Source organism: Anguilla rostrata, chromosome 3, assembly GCF_018555375.3.
Source record: "Anguilla rostrata isolate EN2019 chromosome 3, ASM1855537v3, whole genome shotgun sequence".
NCBI lineage: Eukaryota > Metazoa > Chordata > Actinopteri > Anguilliformes > Anguillidae > Anguilla > Anguilla rostrata.
The window spans coordinates 54,265,992-54,282,885 of record NC_057935.1 but is presented as its reverse complement, the minus strand read 5'-3'; the positions used below and the strand labels follow the sequence as shown (position 1 = coordinate 54,282,885).

At 42.1% G+C, this 16,894-nt stretch overlaps 1 protein-coding gene across 2 annotated transcripts; it reads left to right on the top strand.

Moving 5' to 3' along the window:
- The first annotated feature begins 1,960 nt into the window (after positions 1-1,960).
- Positions 1,961-16,590, top strand: LOC135251153 (palmitoyltransferase ZDHHC15B-like). 2 transcript variants are annotated; one of them, XM_064328304.1, is made up of 12 exons: positions 1,964-2,157; positions 2,809-2,835; positions 3,179-3,273; positions 3,590-3,710; positions 6,707-6,776; positions 9,457-9,489; positions 9,660-9,780; positions 10,066-10,198; positions 11,217-11,343; positions 11,902-12,014; positions 13,650-13,717; positions 14,213-16,590. In XM_064328304.1, the coding sequence occupies exons 1-11, from the start codon at positions 2,040-2,042 to the stop codon at positions 13,691-13,693; spliced, it is 1,002 nt and encodes a 333-aa protein (XP_064184374.1). In that variant the 5' UTR covers positions 1,964-2,039; the 3' UTR covers positions 13,694-13,717; positions 14,213-16,590. The 2 variants fall into 2 exon arrangements, with proteins under 2 accessions (XP_064184375.1, XP_064184374.1); XM_064328305.1 differs by lacking the exon at positions 10,066-10,198 and having other exon boundaries at positions 1,961-2,157.
- The last annotated feature ends 304 nt before the right edge of the window (positions 16,591-16,894 follow it).

Genomic DNA, 16,894 nt, shown 5'->3' with positions numbered 1-16,894 from the left:
TAACAGTTCTAACCTGTTGATCTTAATTATTTTTTTCATTTTATTTTGGGGGAATGGGGGGCCAAATGGTTTGATTAGAAGGCCTGTTACTATTTTTTTTAGTGCCTAAAATTCAAATGTATTTTTCTTCATTCAAACTCAATTTTTGAAAAAGGGATAGACCAACTCAGCACCTCCAGCAAAAGAACATCTTGTGAAAATCATCTGATTAGTACATACCTATCCTCGTTTTCCATTGCATTCATAGACATATTGAAATTGGCAGTACGTCCTGTGCAATGTGCATGGCTCTTAGATAATTGGATTGGCTTTTAATGAACCCAGCTGCACCACAACCACTGATAATGTATTCAGTATAAACCAGCCCATTTTCCAGCTGTACACTCCTTGCCTCTTGTCACAAACATATACTAACATTCACTATCCACACCCAGGATGCCCACATGCCACGCCATTGACTGTGCCCATGCGCATGTGACATTAATTCTGCAAAATAGAGCCCGATATCTCAAAATTTATTTATGTAGCCAAAACCACACCTTTTCACTTGTGGTGCATCTCCCTTTAAATAAAAATTGAGAGGTGACTAGAAAGATGGGTTAAATGTACTATTTATAAGTATAACAACAGCAAACTCAAAACAAAAATGATGTGCAATGGAACAAGATTAGAAAGACACAGAATGAAACAACAGTAACAAAGGAGAGCAGGAGAAAGACTAATGCTGGATTACCATAAAAGAAAGAATAATTCAAGCAGGATATCACCCTCCTGCCTCCTCTAAAATGATAAAACATACAATGTGTTGAACAGTAACAGGTAAAACCGTCACTGCAAGCTGATTTTGTTCAAAATGACCCGGGTGTTTTTCAATTATTTTCATGGTATTGTAGTGGCACCTATTGGCTATTTTGTTAAACACAATTTGTGGTATTTTAAAAGCATATCTCTTGTAGTACAGTCCCATATATATCTCTGTTGATCTTAACGGTTCTGTATTGTAACCTACGTTTTAAAATTTATAGGGGAGCCATAAAACTTTTATAATAAGGTCTGGCTGTCACATTGCCAAACTGCATCCTTTCAGCTACCTAAATGTCATAAAGGGATAGTTCAAAGGGATAGTTTGCTTACTAAAATTATTCAAGTTATTTAGTTTCAGTGTATGTACTGTCAAACTTTGTGTATGTGCGATGAAGGGTATGTCAGACATGCACACAAGTTTCTGATGACCTGCTGCTTTACAATAGCTTGTAGGCTATAGGGTACTGGTGGTTTCTGGTGTAAAGCAGGGTAATACATTTTAAGGCCAAGCCAAGCTTGTAGAACTTGTGCTACTGAGGCATACACTAAAAAAAGAAGCTGGAAAAATAAAACATGAACAATTAAAAAATCATTTGTAATTTTATATAAAGCTTGCTTGAATGACAGTATCTTTTCTGATTGATCTGTCTGCAGCCTGGAGCGAATTTTGTGTTCTTCCAAGTGAGAAAGACCAAAGAACGGTCATCTCAGGGAACTGAAGCAGACAATGGGTCTCATTCACAAAACTTTAAAAAAATTATTCTTACTTTTATTCTTAAAAATGTTCCTACAAAAAACAAAATGAGATTTATGACACCCGTAGCCTACATACCTTTGTCTTTGTGCATTCCCCGGGTGTATGGGATGATGAATGCTGTCTGTAAATTTCATGTGCAATTCTGTTCAAGTATTTACATTAGGAAACAGCATAAACAAATTCAGATAAGAAAAAAAAAGATAAATGCTGAAATGTTCTTGGAAACATTCTAACACGCCGCTTACAATCAAATGTGATCGTAGACGTTTCGTGAGTAAGGCCCAATATTCTCTTGGTTTAAAGCATTTGAGAAGTGTTGCCTTCAATCACCACAAGAGGGTGATGTGTTCGTAAAACAGTTTCAGACTGCAGTCTTTGTCCTTTCAGTTTCATAAATCAATTGCAGAACTGATACAGGTTTGAGTCAGGATCTTTAATCTATTGTAGAGAACATGATCATAGTGATTGTTTGTTGAATATGGCTCTGTCGGGAGGGCTAAGATGCTGCCAAAGGGTTTTCTCCTGGATACCTGTCGTTATAATTACATCTGTGGTGCTGTGGTCGTATTACGCTTATGTCTTTGAGCTATGTTTGTGTAAGTAGTCTGATAATGTGTTTATGATAGTTGGTTTTGTATTTTGTTAGAGTGACAATGTTGGTGGTATCGGACTAGCTAGCCTATTAACATTTGGAGGCATCTAGGCTATCCAAGAAAAGCAAAACAGGAAGTGTTTGATTGTATTTTGCTAACTAGCTAACGTTAGCTAGAAAGCCAGTTTGGCTGTGCTGGTTATTGTTAGCTATATTCAATTATTGTTATTATTGTTAGCTTATTTAACTTGTTAGCTGTATGCAGTTTGAAAATGCTTTGGCTGCCTAACAATACATTATAGCTATCGTTAGCTTGCTACTTGTGGTAGCTAAATACTGCGGTGCGTAACTTCACTGCTGAGCTTAGTTTCATATCGATAAATGGCGAGAATAACTGTATATTCGATTACTGGATATTAGCGCTGGCTTGTTATCGGTTGATTTTAAACTATTGTGTAAAGTTGGACATTTGCATCATGGTTGATTTTATCTAGCTATCTATCATTTATCTGGCGGTTGTTAAGCGTAGGTTAAGTAGTTATTTCTTGATTTACGCTGAAATTAGCTAGTTGGTAGATAATGTTATACGCCAACTGAAGACAGTTTTCAAAAAGCGCTTCTAATGTATGTGTTTATTTTTTTACATTTTTTTTAGTTACTCTCAGCAACACACTGGAAAAAGGTGAGCTACTGGCCATCTGAATTAAATGGAAAAAGTCTGAGCTTATCCACTCCTTGTTTGATGTTACTGTCAGCTTAATCAACTGTCAGAGTTATCGAGTACTTTTACTTTAATAATAAATAAAATTGAAGTGCTATCCATGCAATGAACAGCAGAGTATGTTGTATGTTGTTACACTCCTGCTATTGATACCTCTAGTCTTCTGGGAACACTGTGTAAATTATGTAAAATAAGGTGATGAAATCTCTAATTGTTGTTTTAATGACAATAATAAAAAAAAAAAGTATTCTTGTCTTTCTGTTGGTAACACCTCAGTTTATTATCTGTTGGGTTGTGTCTGCAGTGGCCTATCTTCTGGTGTTCCATGTTTGCTTTGTGATGTTCTCCTGGACCTACTGGAAATCAATTTTCACACCACCCTCCTCACCCTGCAAGAAGGTAGGAAAGGGGCTGAGCGTCATGTCTTTTTGTGTTCAAATCAAATGTGGAGACTTTCAGTGTACATAGAATTTAACCAAAACAAGGTCTGTGAACAAGTATCAGGATTAATGCATAACGCTGCCAGGCCCTTGTGATCTTTATTTGAAGGGACATCCTGTGTGTTCGAGACGCTCAGACGTGGCAAAATGAGACATTTTGCTGTTAGCTTAAGTGAAAGCACCATCTTGTATTTCCACCTCTCGTATTGCTGTTTATCAGACTGTGTTTCCTGTCTGTTGCTGATTAACCGGGTCTGTTCGTCCTGTTGTCCTAGTTTCAGCTTTCCTACACGGACAAAGAGCGGTATGAGATGGAGGAGAGGCCGGACGCGCAGAAACAGATCCTCGTGGAGATAGCCAAGAAGCTTCCCATCTTCACCCGTGCTGCGTCTGGAGGTAAGCCACGCAGGAAGACCCTCTTAAGTGAAACCCACACCACGCTGTTTCACTAACCGGCTCATTCCGTTGGCCTGTACGACTGACAGATGGCTGGTAGGGCCCAATGCAGGTCATTTCAGATTTCTCTGGGCAAAAATAGCTGCTCCTGAGGAGCTCCGAATTGCGAAGCAGAATTGCTGGAAGTTGCATTGTTTTTAGGAACCCCACAAATGCGAGGTAGCATTTGGTAAGTGGCTTTGCCTGGCTTTATGCCCTTACTTACTGCTCACAAATAACTGGCATAGCTTGGACCCAGTCAACTGGAAATGCAGGCACCATCTGAATTCAAAATCACTTTACTGGCATCTCGTGGTTTGGCCTGTTGAGACTACGTGATTCCATAAAGATGGTATTTTATCTCACTTTCCCTATTACTGAAATTTTACTGAGAAACTGTTTGATGTTCCATTCTTTGATTTTTAGAGGTACTGTGCATTATTTGCTGTTTGTGTTTTCAATTGAACAATAATACCAACTACACTGCGTGCTATATTATTACGCATACTCATTACCTAGACCTGATGTTATGATATACACTCAACGGCCACATTTTTAGACAGACCTATCTAGAATCGGGTAGATGCCCTTTTACCCCAGAACAGCCTTAATTCTTTGTGGCACAGATTCAACAAGCTGCTGGAAACATTCCTTAGGGATTTTGGTCCATGCTGACTTCATAGCATCACGCTATTCGTGCAGATTTTTTGGCCGCATATTTATGCTATGAACCTCTTGTTCCACCTCATCCCAAAGGTGCTCTATTGGAATGAGATATGGGGACAGTGCAAGCCATTGGAGTAAAATTAAGTCACTGTCTTGTTTGTGGAACCAGCTTGAAGTGATGCGTGCTTTGTGACATGGCACATTATTTTTCCGGAAGTATCCATTTGAATAGCCACATCTTCCTGTTCTTAGCTGACATGAGTGGAACCTGTTGTGGTCTTCTGCTGCAGTAACCCATCCGCTTCAAGATTCAATGCAATGTGCATTCAGAGATGCCCTATTGCACACCACTGTTATGAACAGCTGTTATTTGAACATTTGTGGCTTTTCTGTTAGCTTTAACAAGTCTCTCATTCTCCTCTGACTTCTCTGAATAACAAGGTGTTTTCACTCACAGAACTGCCACTCACTGGGTTTTTTTTTTTGTTTGTTCACTGTAAACTCTAGAGGCTGTAGAGAAATGCCAGGATGGCAGCAGTTTCTGAGATGCTGGAACCACCATGTCTGGCACTAACAATCATACCATTGTCGGAGTTGCTTACATCAAGCATCTTGCCCATTCTAATATTTGGTCGAACAACAACTAAGCCTTCACCATGTCTGCAATGTTTATGTATTGAATTGTAGCCACATGATTCACTGTTTAGAAGAGGAGGTTATTTGCATTAACAAGCAGGTGTGCCAAATAATGTGGCCACTGAGTGTATTTGGGTCAGTTGGTTTCATATTGTTCTGGCAAGTCGTACAAATGATAACAGATTTAGCTGTGGTCTTGCTATTACAATCGACATACTCAGTATGTAGGTGATTGTTGACTTGTAATAAACGAGTTTTCCCTCTGGATCAGCTTCTGGCAATATCTGGATAAAATATCACTATTGTATCCCTTGTGCCTTGTATCCCTTATGATGAGAGGTAAATTGATTGTGATTGATGAAGAAAAAATAAAAAACTAGCCAATTGACGTCAAGCCGTCAAGGAAGCTTGCAGGCAAGCTAATTATATTAATTATATTTGATCACAAATCTTTGATTTGTGATCAAATAATTCACATGTGGTTAACCTGCACATTCTCAGATTTTATTTGCATATTCTCAGCTTCTTACTTTGGAATTCTTCAGAATTCATTCTGTTGCAGATATCAGCATCATCACTGTAGACAAGTGAGCAGTACCTGTGGCAGCCATACATGCCCAAATCATATCACCCCCACCAACATGCTTCACAGATAAGGGGGGGGGGGTGCTCTTATATAAGTGAATCTTGGTCTCATCTGTCCACAAGATCTTTTTTCCAGAACGCTGCAGGCTCTTTTAGATACTTCTTTGTAAACTGTAACCTGGCCATCCTGTTTTTGTGGCTGACTAGTGGTTTACATCTTGCCGTGTAGCTTCTGTAGTTCTGTTCCTGACGTCTTCTGCAGACAGTTGTCACTGACACATCCACTCCTGCCTCCTGAAAAACTGTTTTGGATTCTCTCACACAGGGGTTTGGGAATTATTCTTCATAATGATGAGAATTTTTCGATCATCAACTGTCAAGGTATTCCTAGGCCTACAAGGCTCTTTGCAATTACTGAGCTCACCAATCCTCTCTTTCTTCTTAATGATGTTGATTTTGGTGAGCCTAAGCCTATGTCTCTCTCTCTCTCGTTGGCACAACTCGGCCTCATGTTGACAAATGCCAATAATGGACTCCAAAGGCAACCAAAAGCCAGGAGTCAAGACTAGGTACTGAAATCTGTCTTATACCTGCACTAAGGAAGGAATTGAACACTCCTGACTAATCAAGGATACACGTGAAGCCATTTGTCCCAAACATTATGGTGCCTTGAAATGGGGGACTATGTATAAAAGTGCTGTAATTTCTACATGGTGAAACCAAAATGTATTTTAAAAAGTACTGTTTAATAAAAGCTGAGAATCTGCAATTTAACCACGTGAATGTAAATTGTTTGATTACAAGCCTAAAATTGTGGAGTACACAGCCACATCAAGTAAAAAAAACAAAACAACAAAGTCTTTGTCCCGAACATTATGGAGCTCTCTGTATATCACTGGGTGTGTGTGTGTCTGTTGTATGCCTATGTACTGCCATTGTGTACACTTCATGCGTGTTGAGTGCTGAGTCCTGAGGCTCCTCTGTGAGCAGCGGGAAGAGAGCAGCGGATGAGTGATGAGTGGAGGATGGCGCGGCCCTCCTTTGGCAGCTGACCGCCCCTCTGTCTCCAGCTATCAGGTTCTGCGATCGCTGCCAGGTGATAAAGCCGGACCGCTGCCACCACTGCTCCGTCTGCGAAACGTGAGTCCCCCCCCTCTCCCTCGCCTCCCTCGCCTCCCTCGCTCTCCAGCTCCCCTTCTCAGCTGGCCTCCCTCCGGAAAGGGGTCTGGAAAGCGGATATCTGCCCCAGCTCCTCGCGTTTGGTAATTAGATTGCGCGGTTGGGCAGGAACACGGCGTTTCTAGTGGAACAAAGCATGAGAAATCAAGGCGAGGCACTCAGGCCAGCAGCGCACGGTTGGCCACTTTCTGTTAAATCCGTTTTCGGTTACGCTAGGTTGAGTCCGAAGAAGTGTGGCCAGGTAAATAATTACAGAAAAATTGATTAGAGGGTTTAATTTAGCCAATTTTTGCACTTATGAATGTGTTTGAGTTAATAAGAGTGGGTGCCTTTCTCCTAATTTCACCCATTTGCTTCTGCTGATGACCTTTGCCTCCTTACTGATTGTGTATTTCTTCCTTTTAAATCCTTAATAGCTCATAATTTTAAAGATAGAGAGCCATTTTATGAAAACATTTGAGAAGCTGAGTATCCCTTCAAAAAGCACCCGGAAACTGTCAATCAAGTAATTGAAAATAAACTACCTGACCAAAATTATGCCACATCAGTGTTGTTAGGTCATAATTTGGTCATAATCAGTATTGTTTGGTCATAATGTGGTCATTACCAGTATTATCTGATCATAATTTGGTCATAATTAGCCGCGTTTCCACCAAAATTACCCGGAACTTTCAGTCCCAGGAACTACTTTACCAGGAACTAAAAGGTTCCTTCAGCCAATGGTTGTCTGCGTTTCCACCGGGGTCTAAAGTACCGCGAAGATTAGGCAAATTAGCTCACTGACGTTGTCGTCGGTCCATCTGTCATATGATTTCTTCTGTAACCCCACACTACCACCGAAGTAGCCTACATTATTTTCTAATAACCGGGACAGCCCGGAGGGGTTTATTCCACCTATATACAACGGGTTACCAACAATGACTATATATGGTTACTTTTGTATTTATTGATTTTCATATATCCTCTCAAAAACATTCATTAACAGCAGAAAACATGCACACGTTGTAAACAATTTGCTGTTTTATTACTTTCTCGTCGTCAATTCCATATCAGGCTAATCGCAAAATGACAAGAATAGAACGAAAACTCGGACTTGCGTGAAAATGTAAATTAGTAGTGGTACAGCCACCGTTTGCTTTCCTTCGAAGTTACTGCTAGCCGAGCAGCGAAGTGTGCCCTCCAGATGCGAACCATGCACCATAAATGAGTCCATAGTCTTCCTGGTCTTTTCGTGGAATTGAAAAATGGCAGTAAAATTGAGTAAAATTACGGCAGTCTGAAAAAGCTAAAGGGAAGATTACTAGAATTAACCTGTTATTTTACCCGGATAAAAAGTGCGGAAGGTGATTTCCAGTTTGCTTGTACTGTATCACCAATGTTAATTATGCAGAACTACCGCATACCTCACATAACTGTATCAAACGTTTTGAGTCAACAACGGGCTAACAAAGAAAATCCGGAAGAAAATATTCAGCAACCGAATTAATCCGTTTGAATGTTTTGGTAGCCTACGTAATATGCTGTCCCAGCACGAATGCTTAGCATTTTATAAAACGAATACTAAAGCAAGAAAAGAACAGAAGAGCACACGTTATAATTCCAAGACGTTGGCAGGCTATAACCAAAAGTAGGCTACTGCGCCGCATAACATACAAGTTTGATTTGAAGTTATTATGAAAATAAATTGGTTTGCCGCTGCATATTTTCAAACATGGCGGGTAATGGCGGAAAATAAATACAACACAAATGCTACGAGTACTCGACCAATCAGAAATGTTCAGCGCTGCAAGCTCCACCCAAAAGGTTCCTGTACTTTCGGAAAGTACTACCCCCCGAGCAGGAACGTTTTGGGGGGTAAAACAAAGCCCCCAGAACTAAATTTAGACCCTAGTTCCTGCGGTGGAAACGCACTGAGTTCCTCAAAAGGTTCCTAGTTCCGGGGTATAGTTCCTGCGGTGGAAACGCGGCTATAGTTGACAGTCCTGGAACCTGGAAAGCTGCTGTTGGAATCTCTATTTCTCCGGCTCCATAGGACGGTCATTAAGAGGAACAGCAGTTCTTTGTTATTCGTTTCACCTCTGTGAGGTCTCAGTCGCTTTTTTATCGAGTTCTGTCCTCTCAGTAATGCCTGAGTTTGGCCCATTCTAGACTCAGTCTTTGTACCTCTGGCATGGGGAGATTTAGGCCCAAAGATGCTTGTAGAGCCATGAACAAAAGGGCACAGAAACTCATTTGTCATATGATAGCTCAATTAATAATGGGCTTCTTGTTCCCTGAGCCTGTTGGCTCTGTCTTTTGGGCGCACTCCTAGTAAATCCAGCCGTTGGGACACTCCCTCTGCATTGTAGCGTCCTCTGCTGGCACCCTTTTTGGGATGGGGGTGCTTGCTGTGCAGTGATTTCACATGAGCCAAAACAATATGTGTCTCTCTTGGCGGGTGTGCTTGAACAAAAAAGTTATTTTTGAAGGAAGAGTGTTTTGTAATGCACGGCCACCATTTTGCACCATAGTGCTCGCCACAGGTGAGCTGAGGTTGAGAAGAAGGGAATTATTATGCGAGTTTAAATTCTGAACTATTTAAATTGTGAATTATAATTGCATAAAGTACTGTTTTTTTTTTTTTTTTTTTGCTTTATTGTAGGTGTGTCCTGAAAATGGACCATCATTGTCCATGGTAGGTCTTCTTTCTTCGTCTTAGTAATTCTTTTTAATCTTGCATTATCATGGCTCCCGCGCCAAACTGTATGTTGCAATGTTAGATACAGCTGTTGGTGTATTTTGGTTGTCTCAAGCACAGGGCTGAGATTTCCCATAAATCTGAGCGAATGGTTCCCTCCTCTCCAGGGTGAACAACTGCGTAGGATTCTCCAATTACAAGTTCTTCTTGCTCTTCCTGGTGTACTCCATGCTGTACTGCGTCTTCATCGCCACCACTGTCCTTCAGTATTTCATCAAGTTCTGGGTGGTGAGTTTGGGTCCGCATCTCTGCCGGCTGGGTCCATTCCTTGCCCATCTTGCCAGCACCTGGTCCAGACACTTGAACATATCCTTACCTGGATGCTGTGGGGGTTTTATCTTGACCTTTTTAGTTTTATTGTTTTAAAGGGGTGTGAGGGGCTTGGTTTTTTTTTTCTTTCTCCCCCTTCATCCCTCTCCTGTCTTTCTCCTCTATTTCCCCCTTCCTCTGTTTCTCCTCTCTGCTGCTCCTGCCCTTCCCCCACCCTCCCCACGCTCTCTTTCTCTCTGGCAGGGGGAGCTGCGCAACGGGCCGGCTAAGTTCCACGTCCTGTTCCTCATGTTTGTGGCGCTGATGTTCTTCGTCAGTCTCATGTTCCTCTTTGGGTATCACTGCTGGCTGGTCTCTAAGAACAGGTCCACTCTGGGTAAGGGCACTTCACACATTCACTGCATAATGGGGTTTTTTTTGTTGCAGCTTCGGATTAGGCAATGGGTTTATTGGTGCTAGCTAATGTGTTATTCTTTGTAAGTCACGTACAGTATCAGTGTTGTTGCCCTCAGTGTCTAAATGTGGCTCAGGTGTGGATGCCGATTGTGACGTGCTCCACACAATAAATCAGTTTTGTCCTGTGTGTAAATGTCACACGCTGAAGTCCTAATGTGTCTGCACTTTGACTGATCAGAGTCCTCATACCCCGGTGTGATGTCTCTCAGCATTGAGTGGCTTCCTGGGAAGTGCCTTAGATGATTGCCATTAGCAGTGTACTGAAATTGGCTTAATTTTCCATCAGCCTCACAGTTGCCTCTCCCACCTTGTTCTGAAAACGCAACCCCCTACGGGGGGATTAGAGGAAAGATCCAGTACACTGATATCAGTGCTGTGCACCCAGGGAATGCTCATTTGTTCATCTTCCAACAACCTAGTTACCTGCCTGTATCATGTGACATGTGATTAGCTGTTACACCAGAAAGTGTTTGATTTCTAATGGGACATTGCAGTCTCTGTTCCTTCCTGGTATGACCTAACAAGGTCTAGCCTCAGTTTCAGTTACTGAAACTGCTGAGTTTCAGCTTCAGAGCTTTTTTTTATTTTGTTTCCTCAGGCCTGCCCGTTCTTTTTTTTAAATTGTAGAAGCCAAAGAGCTCTTGTCTCTATTTACATTGTAGTCCCTAGTGAGTCCCCATTTAAAGCATAAACCCTGAAAGTTTCAGTCTTTATTTAATTCATAGCCCCTGAAGGGTTGCAGTCTGTAACTGTAGAGCCCAAGGAAGTCCATTCCATTTCTAAATTGTAGAACCTTAAGAGTTACAGTCTTAGAACTACTGCCTGTGCTGGGACTGAATCCTGTGCGTCAGTTATACGGAATCTGAGCATTTTTAGTTTTAAAAAAAATATCTGTATCCATGGTAACACGGCCCACCCAATGTTTCTGTATTTCCCAGAGGCCTTTTCTGCCCCCGTGTTCCAGAACGGGCCCAACAGGAACGGCTTCAACGTTGGATTCCGCAGGAATCTGCGGCAGGTCTTCGGGGAGAACAGGAAGCTGTGGCTCGTTCCTGTGTTCACGAGGTGCGTCTGTCTCCGGTCCCGAATTCCGACCGCAGCTCCACCGCGCGCCGTCACTCGACCAGAGCCACATCTGCAGGGCTCCGCAGGATCCACTGTAGGCTCGACAGGATTTTACCTCGACTCCCTTTTTACGGGTGCCTCTAGGCCTAGAAGGGGTGTTGCTTGCTGTGACTGTAAATGCAATAGTGTGATGTCAGAAAAGGGATAGTATGAGCCAGCCTGGTTCCAGCCCTGCAATGGAAAATGCGTGTGGGGGAAGGGCATTATGAGCCGCCCTGTTTCTAGATCCGCAGTGGAAATTGGGTGTAATGAGCCACCCCGGTTCCAGCTTTACAGGGGAGAAGGGTGTAATTAGCTAGCTCTGCGATGGGGAAAGGTGTATAGTGTGCCAGTCTGGTTTCCGGCTGTACAGTAGGAGAGGTATAGAATGAGCCGAGCTGCCGTCAGCTGCATACCGGAGATGGGGTCGATGTGAGGCGAATCCTTTTCCCCGCCCTTTCCTCTGGTACATTTCCACAGCTCGTGCTGACGGTCTCAGTTTATTTCTTTTAAAACTAGCCTGGGAGACGGGCACTTCTTCCCCATGCGGAGCCGGAATGAATCCCGGAACCCCCTCCTGGCCAGTGAGGAGCAGTGGGAAGAGGACGGCGGATCGGATGAGGAGAGCGCGGGTGAGTGGGATCTGCCAGCCAGGGGAAGCCCCGGCCCTGCCAGGGCCACTGAAATAAAGCAGCTACTTTACAGAGCTTTCACATCATGCTATGAATGGGACCCACTGGCCATGCTTTCCCTGTTGTTTATTTTAAAATACTTTCAAATACCTACTCACTTATTCAGACAATAATAATAATAATAATAATATGCTCAAAGGTCTTTTTGGAGATTGAAGTGGGTGAGCAAAAGTAGAACTCACTTTGGCCACCACAGATGTATAACACCCGCCTGTAATGTGAGGGAGGGATGAAAACCAGTTGCAAGTTCACATGGGAAGGCTGGGCCTAGCCCAGAGGGATCACATGCCCTACAGCCACACCCCATCACCCCGTCGCTGACTTTATCTGTGGACGCCATGTACATAACACCCTTGCAAGTGAGAAGGCCCTGTCCAACCTTCCGTGTGAAAACTGCCATCTCCTCTCAAATCCTTTTTCTGCTATGGAAGAGAACAGAGTGAAGGGCTCTGGTTGGTCTCAGCAGGCCTGTGGTTTGAAACTTGTACTTGGATTCCATGAGAACCTGTTAGTTGTCATATAGCCGCTGGATTGGTGATGTGGTTTGGGAAATGGTCCCTCCTCATTGGCCTCGGTGTCATTAGCAATATGGAAACTCCCACTTCTGATTTCTAGTGGCACGAGCAATGCTTGGTCACATTTGCATAGTTTTTCAGGCAGCAGGGTGTAGAGGAGGTGTGAAGTTTCTTGCCTACAGATTCAGAATCATCCTTAATGATCTATAAATGACATAGCTCTGTCATCATGCACCCATTGTAATTTTTTCTGTCATTTTCTGAAGTTCTAGTTCTAAAGTTCTCTCCCGGATGTTTCTCACACACACTAGAGCTTCTGTAATTTGAAGATGAACCTGCAACAGCATGGGTGTCGCACTGGCGTGGCACGAACATTCAATTCGATAGCGCAGCTGGGTTTCGGCTGTCCTGTATAATGTATCTGCTACAAATTGAAAGCGTATCGCCTTCCGCCTCTTTTGGGAATGGACACTAAGGTCTGATTACTTGTTTGGGGACTACATTAAGTCACCTGTGAGTGTGGACTGTGGACAAATGAACAGGAAGGATACCTCTGCTGTTTCCTGTGTTTAATATTGTTAGGCTAATATTATTTTAAATGCATTATGTTAATCAGTGTCAGCTTATAAGCATCTAGAACCTTTATTATTCTCAGGTCAGAAAATAGTTTCACAGCAAAAAAGTATTATAAATGTAAATAAGAGAAAAATAAAAATACTGGTAACAAAAGGCATGATGAGAACAGAAGTATTGCAGAGAGGGGGATGATTATGTTGTGGGAGTCCATGTCTGTCAGAAAACTTTCACAAATCAAATAAATACAATTCATTTTGAGGGTTTAAGTGGTGTAGATTTCTTCTGCCCTCTAGTGGGCAGATATTTAATAACCGATCCTGTCTCATTAATTGCAATTCCATGATGATTTGAAACAAATCATTTTGAATCTTTGAAGCTGACCTTTGTGTTTGCTTCTTTGAAAAAGTGGGTGTATTTTGACTTGAAATAAGTCCTTGAATCTGGTTTGTTTGTCTAATTAAATGTCACTGTATGTCTGTTTCAGGTTTGCAAAGAGACCCTTCAGTCACTGTGGAGATTGAGTCATAGTACAGAGGAATATTCCAGAACACAGTGAGTGTTCAATCGTAACACCCAGTCAATACACATGCAGGCAATGTGTTGAAAAGTAATCTTGCTTTACGGGGTCGCCATGACCTTGCTGAGTCCTGGAGATAGTGTGACGTCATTTGTACTGATGGCAGACACCTTCCTTATAACATAAAAGGCTTTAGAACAGGATGGAAAGGGGCATACCCTTACTGCAGGCGTCTAGACTTCCGTTTTATTTTTCATCTTCCTGGAAGGGTCCATAACTGCACTCTTCTTTTGTTACAGGGGTGCAAGCTTAACTAGAGTCAAACCTTAACTGCCAACTTATGAGTTGGAGTAAATGGTCTTATTTTGTCTTCACACTAACCCGTTAGCATTGAAGGACTCTGGCATTTATGAGGTGAAACACGTTAAACGTGTGAAAGCCAAAAAAAAAGAAAAGGTCGTTTGGGCCAGGTCTCAAGTATTCAATGATCCTTTGAATTGAATTTCTCGTTTTTCTTCTCCTGGCTACAGAAGACATCTAAAGACCCCAGACATCAACCACAAAGGATGTGGCTCACTGGAAACAGCACTGCTCTTAGCTTGAAGCCGATGACGCATTCCAAGCCCTGAAGAATTTCATGCCGACACAAAAAAGAACCAAGCAGGCACCAAATATCCAAACAGCCTGAGGAGCCTTGCAGGTGTTCTGGTGTAGTGGGTTTTTTTTGTTTTGGTTTTTGTTCCTGTTTATTTCATTATTTTTTTTTTTTTACATCTGTAAATATACGTGTATTTATTTATGAGGAAAAATATAATCGACGATTGATGGAATAAAAATAGGAGATTTTTTTCTTTCAGCACAGATCTGCTCCTTGAAAATAAGGTGACATCAGTTGGGTAATTTGCCATGATTGGACCATAAATCTACTCTACTGTGATGTAACCCTACCTTTTCCGGCTCGCTTCTCCCAAGCATCTCCCTTTCGCTTTGGGCAGAGCGCCTGCGGTCCTTCTGTGTGATGTTCCAAGTCCCCGGTCTGAGTCTCGGCGCGGCGCCCCAGGTTGTTTCAGCATCCGGGATGGTGGGGCTCCGTTTCCCTAATGCCAGCCCATTACTGACCCAGGGCGCCAGGGCGCCAGGCTGCCCGAGGCCCAGAGCCAGGCCCCTCAGCAGCGGCCATTGTTCCCAGGGGCAGCGCGCCGCTGATGCATGACCACCTCTGCGCATTCCTGCTGCCAGCGCAGCGTGACGGGGTACTGTGCGATTGGAGGCGGGGCCTCCCCTAGAGAGGCGCGGTTACGACAGAGCGCAGTACCTTGTTAAGAGTCTTACCGTCTGTTCAGTTTTCATTTGGGTGGCTTGTGAGTAATTCTTAGCATTATTGATTATTCCAAAGATTGTTCTAATGAAATGGCTATTGTCTGTGGCTCAGTATTCCTGTTCTCCCCTTTTGGCCGTTGATGAGTAAAAGCACTTTTAATGGTCCTCAGTGTCAACGGTTTCTATTTGTTTTTAACCAATATTTATGAATATTTTAACAATTATTTTTAAAGACCAAATTTTAGTTTTCAGAAGTATACGTACTGTAGTTGTGAGAACCTCATGTTTGGTGGTGCAGTGCACTGATGGGTGGTCTGCTGCCCATGTTAAATGACTTACATATACTGTATGAACTAACCGTGCTAAGACTGAAAATGCAGAGCTATTTATTTGGAAATAGTTTTTCTTAAAAGAACTTGCATTTGGTTGAACTTTAAATTCGGTTTTTCCTGTGGTTATTGTGCTTAATCTGTCTGTTTTTTCTTCAGAAGATGGGAAAGTGGTGTTTTCATTCATTTGCTTTTGTCATATTTCATTTACTCAAAATTCAGTATTCACACAGAAAACTATCTCCAACGATTGTATGGAAGTGTATTATGTACGCAATTGTACACAGGTATTATGGAAAACCAGTCACCGAACATGCATATCTAAGCTATGCACGTAAGCCAACTGGAGCAGCCAATATTTATTCAAAATCATGTTTTCCCTGCTTACCAATGGAAACTTAATGGTACCAATCACTGCATATGTCTAGTGTCTACCTATGTGATCCCGAGACACTGTCTCTAGTGCAGTCAAAACCAGTGTAGTTCCTCCAAAAAGTATTCTGATTGAAAAGTCGTTTTGCTGTTGTGTTTTGAGGTGCATTAAAATTCTCAAACCCTATTCCTTATGTGTTTACTGTGAAAAGTATTTCAAGGAACTGCAAGTTGAATTTAAAAATGCAAGAGTTTCAGGAAATGTAGGGCTCAGGCCCCATTCACAGTGAGAGGTCTTCAATTGGCTGTCATCAGGTGACTTCCATTGGATAAAAATAGGCCTGCTCTCTTGGGAGTGGCAAAGTTTAGTGTGTCAGCAGTACCTGCAGTTAAAGTGCATACCTATCAACAATGGTAAAACTTGTTTACAGGCAATTTTTGCATTTGACTTGGAAATCTGAGAAAATTGGAAAAGGGTGATTGGGCGTTGGTTTTTTGCATTTTAGCTTTTTTATGTCCCTGTTGTTCATTATGGAGATTCCATCAGTGGATTTTATTTCAGGTAACTGCTGATGTGCAACATTTTTGTGTCTGGAATCTTTGAATAGGCCAGTTTATCTGAAACTGTACCATCACTCGAGCAGATAAATATTTATGTGAAAATCCTCCCTGTGTCCCGATACAAAGCTAAGTGTGCATTTTGGCTGGTGAAATTAACCATTTTTATGCAAGAACTGTTTCTTAGCAGAGCAGATTATTTCCAATACACTTTCATTTCTACACATAGGGTGTGAATAGACAGCCAATTTCATGATCTTTGTTACAATAAAAGTTGTTCCTTACTGATGTAAAACTTGTTTTAAAACCAATAAAACCACTGAATCATGTCTGTAGAATTCAGTCATTTCCTTTGAGTTGTACTTTCCAGGTAAAGATTTTATGAAAAACAACCATCTCATATAAAACAGGTAGAATGACAGTATTCCACCTCTCTTAATTACTGTAGTGATGCTATGACACTGGAGAGAAATGCCCTGCCTCTTGTGGAGTATACCACTTGCACTTCAGCAGAGGGGTGAGACTGGATATGTATCAAAGTGATTGAGTGTATGGGGGTGGATAAGGCAGCCTGCAGGTCCTATAATTCTTTTCATGCCTTTGAGGAACTGAGGCACTCAGCAACTCTTAAAG